Source organism: Centruroides sculpturatus, unplaced genomic scaffold (assembly GCF_000671375.1).
Source record: "Centruroides sculpturatus isolate CEXI.00-Female unplaced genomic scaffold, Cexi_2.0 scaffold1884, whole genome shotgun sequence".
Taxonomy (NCBI): Eukaryota; Metazoa; Arthropoda; class Arachnida; order Scorpiones; family Buthidae; genus Centruroides; species Centruroides sculpturatus.
The window spans coordinates 19,243-27,786 of NW_019386777.1; the positions used below are offsets into that span (position 1 = coordinate 19,243).

Consider the following 8,544-nt stretch of genomic DNA (forward strand, 5'->3'; position numbering starts at 1 on the left):
CAAAGGCCATTATGATTGTCGAGCCATAACAATTGTAACGTTTTTTCCTTGCAAACGCTTCTGTACTATATTAATGATTTTCGATATACAGTATTACGATATTTTCTCTGTAAAGGACAAAATATCTACATTTAGATATAAAATACTTAGAGTGACAACCCTACTAGAATGTAACTGTGCAACGTATGTCTGTGTATAATGAACTACAAGCGTTCATAACATGTTTTTAACACTAGTACAGTTGCCAGATGCGTGAAAACAGAGTAGCACATGCTTAAAGCGGCGTAGGCTAAGGCAAAACTCAAGTTATAACTAGGGTAGTCAGTAATGTTATTGATCATATCAGTATTTCGAATTTTTATTGAAATATTCTATTTTTTCCTAGACAGTTTAATTGATCCTCTTTGGTATTAATCGACCCCCTTTCGACCCTCGTGTATTAATCGACTCCTGAAGAACTGTTATCGACCCCAAGGAATCGATATCGACCACTTTGGGGACCCCTAGTTTAGATCGAAGTACTTCCATACTGTAATAGCACAATAGATTAAGAACAACGCTAATCTGGTGAATATGGCTTTGGTTTTACAGTAACACATTTCGGTTGTCACTTTACTAATGAACTACTTTTTTTCCTAACCCCGAAAAAAACGCCGGGTTTCAGGATTACAACATTGGGGTACGAGTGGCATACTGAAATATTTGTATTGTACGAGTAGAGCTGTAGGTTTCTACGTTTTAGGCCACTATAAAAATAATTAGAGCTACATTTCGAGGAATTCTGCTTTACATTTTATAAAAACAATCTCGCAACCTGTCAAGTTCTCACCTTATTATTTATTAATTAACGAAAATATCATTCTGTATACGATTCCGTATTCTGTTTCTGCTTTGAAAATTTGAATTTTGTGCTAAATAATTGAAGATTTGAAATTATCCAGAATCAAATTTATTGATAAAATAAAAGTTACCGGAGATTGCTGAGCAATTTCCCCCACCATAGTTAAACATATTGAATACATTACCGTATATTTTCAAGTCTTCTTTTTGTTTTCATAAAATTTATGAAGATTATTAATTAAATGTGTAATTTTTGTATATTAGGGACAAGAGGTAACGGATTAATGAGTAGATGCTCTATTCACGATCTGAACTAAGTGACAAGAGATCTAGTTACAAATTTTTCGACTATTAAAAGTATTTTGTGAGCAGACACGAAGTAGACAATTAGGCTATCACTCGTATCACATGGGAGTTAGACCTACAAATTTCGTACGGAAATTTGTCGGTCTGTATACATTGAGTAAATGGATCTGTATACATTGTTAATAGTAACCAAATTTGAAAAAACATTTTGTTTATATTGTTAATATTTCAATATTAAAATATTGATAAATATTTACTTAAATAGTTTATTAGTATAATAGTTTGCTACACTGTATAATGAAGATTAAGTTAATTCAGAAAATCTTAGAGTGAAAAGTAGTTCGCTGAAACAGTTAAAGAACAGAAAATAAAAGTTTTGTGAAAGAAGATCTTGCACTAGCAGCAAAACACCACACATTACAGTTATGCTAATTTCTTTGGAAAACATTAAGATTATCTTATCGTTGTTCTTAAGTATTTTGAAACAAAACGTGTAAAAATAAAGCCCTTAAGAAGCACGTCTGGTTATTATTAAACAGTGGTTTCACTATTCAATAATAACCAAATTCTGAATGAAGAATGACAGTAATAGAAGAAAGAATTGATTATTTATGACAGCACTGTTCATTAATGTGTTTGTAACGTTACTAAAGAACCGTTTCATTAATAATATTGCGCTTCATAAGAAGTAAGTCTCTGACATTTATCGTTTTCAATTGATTGCAAGACTAGGTTTGAATTATTTAGAATTCTAACACTCGTGACGAAGCTATTATTTTATATTCTGCACTAATTATGATAGCGTACTCAATTGTTCTTTCGTTGTCTTTTCTGCTGTAGTATTTAATTTCTATTGTATGCTAGCATTAAGGTGCGTCATTTTTTTCAACGCTGTCTACCTTAGAAATATTTGATTAGATCCATGAAGTTGGCACCTCTAATTGCGCGTTTTTTCAAAGTAATAATGCCATTGGTTTGCTCACCCTTCAGGAAAAGTTATATCCCATCCAAATTTTTGGCCGTTTTATAAGACAGCACTCCTAATTGCGTTTTTCCTGCCAAAACTTTTTGTGTTGTTTCCTCGCTTAGATTATAAAAACAATATACTGAATGTGGAGTCCCAGACGAGGTGCGAACCCGAGTAAACCGTGAAATTTCTGCGCGACACAAAATGTAAACAACGAGACTCGGAACAGTTCGAGTATGTGTCAAACTATCTGTCAAGGTGTTAGGGGAAGACAAACTCTAACACGAGCGCTCATAAACAGGTAGATCTTTGACACGCGTGTCTATAAAATGTTGGCCGAAATAAACCTTTTCGAACAAAAAAAAGGGAATTTTTGATAGATGAAAGATGAAAAATGATCGTTAAATTCTTAGACGTCAAAAAATGGTAAATAACGGCCTGAGTTGTGAGTGCAGGTGTTATTATTTTATAAACAGTCATTGAGCAGAGTCGACAAAGAGGTATCAGATGGACACCTCGAATCGGACCTTTCCCGCGACCCGAAAGAGTTTCGTCTTGCACCTGGAGACAAAGGAGAGACCAATCGGGAAGCGAGGAATGGGACGAGGGACCAATCCGAAATGCGAACAGTGGGGGAAAAACTATAAAAATCGGAACTTCAAGGTCGAAAGAGAGTCTCCTCCGGATTAAGCCTACAGTGGTGATTTAGATTGTGTTGTGCAACCTCCGATCACCGAGAACGCCGCAACGTAACAACGAACTTCTGCTTCGTCCAGATATCTTTCTCGTCCGCCTGAACTGCGACCCATCACACGAACTTTCACCGTACCGATGTAAGCATGAATTCGAACAAATAAACGGGTTTTATCTTGTAAAACACTTGTACATCATTTGCCTCCTTCGCCACCGCCCACATACGCGGTTTCCCTTAGGCTCATTCTGACGCGAGATAGACTTTATTCCCCCTCAACGTCGGCAAAACTTATACTGGCGTCAGAAGTCGGATTTTAGGCTCAATCTACACCAGAGTTAACCTTACATGTATATGAAAAAGTTTTCTCTTACATAAGCGTTAGCTAGGACTTTAGCTCCAACCGTTGAAATGCTAGTTAGTGTATTTTTCGTGAGTAAAGTAGAGGCTACGTGATTTGTGACATTTCACTTTTCCTTTTAGCTTTTATTATATGCCTCACCTAGCGACTTGTGTTTTTCATCGGTAATAAAAGAACGTGTCACAATACTGGGGTGAAATTTTTAATTTATTTAATTCGAAATACGCACTCTGTTTTAGTACTGCCTTGCCCCTAAACATTATACTTTTTCTGATAATAGTAGAGTCATGACGGTCATCTATCTAACTCCCCGTTCTGAAAATATGCAGGTAAGAGGTCAGACTAGGAAAATATCCTGAATTTCCAGGCTGGGAGGCTAACAACTCTTTCTCGCAGAAAGAACTTTTGTCAAAAAGGAAATAGAGTGAAAAGAGACCTTTGTGCCTTGTGTTAAAACATGTGGACGTGAGGTATGATATAATGTATACTAGCAGTGGCGTGCCGTCATTAGAAGAGGTGGATGCGCTGCTTCCCTTGCATTTTCTAAAAAATAAATACATATTAATTTTAATTATATGAAAATAATCGCACAATATTTTATTATAACCGCATTATGTATCTTATTACAAATTTCTATACTGCACGTGAAAAAAAATAAGATTGATATTATATACAGTCGACCCCCCTATAAGATAGAGATACGTTCCATTCTCTAGGAATCCGATTTCTTACGAATCCTTCCAATCACAACCCGACACGTGTCAAGTTTACGGACTACGGCTGTTTGAAAGATTTTCTTCCATAAAATTAATCGATTCTAGACTAATCCGACTCAACATTTCCAAAATACGTATATATTTTTTGGGAATAATCCGTATAAACTACGCTATAAACAAAAAATTGTAGGATTACTTACCGAGTGTCACCATTCGACATTGCCATTGCTCAACATTGTTTTCGTCGCGGAACAGCTCAGCAAAGAGCGGCCGATTTCTAACAACTTATTTTTCTGTGAAAACTTCGTAGAACTTCGGAGACATCATTAATATAAATAATTTTAATCGCCGTTGAATAAGAAATGTTTCTTTCACAAGAAATGTATAAAATTACAGTACTGTATTAGACTTACGGTACCTAATTTACATACTGACAGACGATAGTTAGCGTAAAAATCTCCGTAGCGTGGCGCCACGCTAGACGGCGGAAATTATATATTTAATTATAACAAAGTTACAATAAGTTAATATATAATTATATATACAGTACCTAATTTATATATAATTAATATATAATTATATGTACAGTACCTAATTTATATATAATTTATATAATACTGTCCAGACGATAGAAATCTCTACGTAGCGTGGCGCTATGGACGGCGGGGAAGTAGTTCGGCTGCCCGATGACGTTTGAGGTGTTTATAGGGAACTTTTACTATTTTTTACGGATACCGGTAGCAATTTTTTCGTAGTTTTATAGGAATCGTAATTATAGGGGGGTCGACTGTATTCGAATATTAGTGGCGGAGTAGCGGAGTGGAAACGCTGTATTGCCAGCATCCAAAAAGCCAGATTTGAGCACGTGCTTTACAGAGCACCAACCTCACCTGGTTTAGCCGGTGGAAGCTTAGGACCTCGGGTGGATGCATCCAATTGTATTCAGGACCGGTTCTGGGCTGTTAGCCGCCCGCCCGCTAGATATTTGGCCGCCCTCGCCCGATTACGTGAATCGCGAGTAGATTTATAACTTAACCCAACCGATAAGAATTTACCTGTATGTTTTTACGATAGTTCTGTATAGTCGACAGGAGTTTAACATNGCCCGCTAGATATTTGGCCGCCCTCGCCCGATTACGTGAATCGCGAGTAGATTTATAACTTAACCCAACCGATAAGAATTTACCTGTATGTTTTTACGATAGTTCTGTATAGTCGACAGGAGTTTAAAATTCCAATAAAATATTTGATATTTTTATTCCGCTCTCAGATTTTATATTACTCACGGATTTCGATGTTAAACCAGTGATATTACGATTTCGTATGTCCCATCTCTAAGGGGATGTAGAAAAAAACGTGTACAATTCTTATACAATGTTAAAAAATTAACTGTTACTTTGTAACATCATTTGCAACTAAATTTAATGAATGAGAGAGATGCACCAGGTACAGAAAAAGCTCTAGAATTTATTTTCCTTAAATTTACGATTTATGTATCCATTTGTCATAAAAATTTGTCTTTCCACTTTTTTCCCGAGACTACAAATATTCGAGTACAAAGTAACTGGTTTCGACTTATTTCTACTTAAGAAGTAGTTAAATAATTAAGCAATTAGGGAATTTGGGACATAAACAAAACCCTGATGAAAGAACCGAAATTTTATTTAAACAAAAACTTAACCGAACCATCTCTAGCCGAGTACAGTGGGGACTGATTTCTTCGTAATATTAGATGTAATAAAGACAGAAATTTTTCCAATTCAATGAGAGTGACCGAAAAGTTGTAAATTTTGGCAATTTCTGAAGACACTTGGTCCTAAAACGAATTAGTTAGAAAACAAATGACTATTAAGTTTAACGTATTTAGACTTTTACAGCTATGGTGAGAAACGTTTAAAATCTACAACAGCCCTGTCGTGTCCTTTGAGATATACTAGTGATGCGACAAAAGAGGCATTTATCATTCACCTGTATCGGCACCCTGGGGATTTGGCAGTCCGCGTATATGCGCGCTCTGCAACCGTCTTCGATTCTGTCCATTAGCCACTCGTAGGGAGCTATTTGACTAAGTGCATTGTTTTAAGATTTAAAAAGTAAAGAATATTTTATATTTTTATGTACTTTTCTTTACAAAGCTATATTTAATTATAATTTTCTTTAAAAGTATATTCATACAATTGAAGAATGTTTTGTACCAGTTATGTATATCCACCACACATTTTATTTCACCAAGTAAGTTTTTATAATTTTATTTTTAATTTTAGCCCTTATATCGTGGCTAGCGATTCGGAATGTAATTGTGATATTAAAAATGCATTCAGAGAATCTACGGTTTTTACTGGCTTATCGAATAAACGATACGAATGGACCCAAAGTCTCATAAGGAACTCTTTGCCCTGCCCCGCCTATTGGCACTACAGGGTTTAAAGAGACTATGCCTTGTTCATCGACTGGTCGGTACCTGACGCGGTAGACAGGGACGTCATAGCTGGGCCCTATGATACATCATTCGGGCTCCCATCCGCACCCCGGCCCAGCTCACTAACTTGGAATAACTTTTCTTTGTGCAGCCTGTACTGCACTTTTGGTCCACACTACTAAACCTGTTCCAGCTTACATGTAAACAAATTACACAAACTTATACCTACATATAGTAGGCATACGGACAGCGGGGCCCTTGCTCCAAAGGGAGGGGGCCCAAATAAGCCTTTCACCCTTATAGATTAAAAAGATCTATGATTTTTCCCATCAATTCCTTTAGTTTCTTTAGGTTCCCTTTACTAGCTGCTAGCGTTCGAAGTACTTGTTCAGGGGGCTTAGACCAGTCAACTTGGTCTGCCTCTAGGCGGAAGTCCCTTGTTAAGGGACAGTCAAGTACGTAATGCCTCGCGTCGCTGCGAGGACTACCACAGGGGCAGCTACCATCTCCTTGTCCGAACTTGGACTTGAAGTGGGGGAACCTCCCGTGGCCAGTTAAGATTTGAGTCGACAACGAGCAACAACTTATCGGAGTGAGGCCAACTATAGGTACGAAGGCGTAGGTTGACCTACCTACCGTACTTAGAGTCCAGCGCTCTCGCCAGCTTATCATCGATCTCTGCAGTAAAGTACCTTTTAAGTATGTAGTCGAGGGATCTACCATCCTCGTAACAAATGGGCCACTGGCTCCCGCCTTTGCCAGCTGATCGGCCCGTTCGTTGCCCAGGACACCGGTGTGGCCTCTTACCCACCGCAGGGCAACGTGTCGCTCGTGCCTCGCCCTCAGTACCCTACCTCTGATCTCGTGTACCAATGGGTCACGATGGTACCCGTCGCTTAAAGCCTGTAACGACGACTGGCTATCTGAGTAAACCGTGACCGGCTCTGGACCCGGATGTAGTAGGATCCACTGGGACGCCCCCTCCAGGGCCACCAGTTCCGCCTGGAACACGGACGCCTCCTCGTTCAGTCTGACAGTTCTGCTGTACACTTCAACTCCGTCGGAAAAGACGCAGTATGCGGCGCCTACCAAGCTGCTGTCCTTCGAGCCATCGGTGTATATCTCAACACCCGTACCAGTCGGTTCACCGACTTCTCAATCCAGTCCAATCCTAAGGGCAGGATGGATCTTTAGTACATCTGTCTGACACCTAAGTCTGATCGGGTACTTCTGATTACAATGCATGGCCTCTCTACCTTCCACCGTCGTTCTGTAGAAGGCTGCCTCTTGGCTGACAACCAGAGGCAAAGGGAGCAGCCCGGCCAAGACCAGGGCTGCGTCCGTTGACACAGTTCTGTATGCACGCGTGATCCGCAAAGCAGCGGGACGCTGGATCGTGAGTAGTATTTTACTCTGACTGACGTTGGCGGTGTCTTTCCACCAAACGCTACAGGCGTAGCAGACAACGCGCTCCACACTCATCTTGTAGACGGTGCGAAGCGCTTCACCACTTAGCCTGTAATCCTGCCTAGCTAGTCGTGATAGTGCCGCTATCATTCGGTTTGTTCTGACTCGAACATCCCTTAGGTGGGAAGTCCAGCATAGTGTCTGGTCGATGATTACACCGAGGTACTTTAACTCATTCACTCTTCGGATGGGGTTGCCCCGGATGTGGTAGATAGGCCAGCGTGCCAATACACCGCTTCGGGCCACCGTCAGGGCCTCTGATTTCTCAGGGCTAAAGGAGAGCTTAAACAGCTCCCCCCAGCGAACGAGCTGTTCTATTGCTTCGTTGCCGCAAACCTCCATGTCGCGTCGACTATAGCCTGCAACTACTAGCAATAAGTCGTCAGCATAAGCCTGCAGTTGACTTGGTCCGGAAGGGCCAGCCGCAACGTCGTGTCTGCTAGAATGTTCCACAAAAGGGGACCAATACAGGAACCCTGTGGACAGCCCCTCTCAACCGTCCTCTCATACCTACCACCTGGCGTCTCGTAGACAACTGAGTGGTCGCTCAGGAAACTCCTGGAAAGTGATACAAGAGCGGTCGGCAGGTTCGCCTTCCTCAACTTGCCCACAATGGATGGCCACCAAACATTGTTGAAGGCCCCAGCAACGTCCATCGAAACGAGCGACGTGTGGAGCCCCTGCCGGCGGTTCTGGCAAACCAGTTCCACCGCGCGATGTAATGCATGGCAGGTCGACATGTTCGGGCGGAATCCATATTGATGCGGGTGTAGCTGC

At 40.3% G+C, this 8,544-nt stretch overlaps 1 protein-coding gene across 1 annotated transcript; it reads right to left on the reverse strand.

Moving 5' to 3' along the window:
* Nucleotides 1-6,597: 6,597 nt before the first annotated feature.
* LOC111615757 lies at nucleotides 6,598-8,109 on the reverse strand. Its single transcript, XM_023357192.1, has 2 exons — nucleotides 7,557-8,109; nucleotides 6,598-7,451 (listed from the first exon to the last, which is right to left on the reverse strand). Exons 1-2 carry the CDS (start codon nucleotides 8,107-8,109, stop codon nucleotides 6,598-6,600), a joined length of 1,407 nt encoding a protein of 468 aa, XP_023212960.1.
* Between the last annotated feature and the right edge of the window lie 435 nt (nucleotides 8,110-8,544).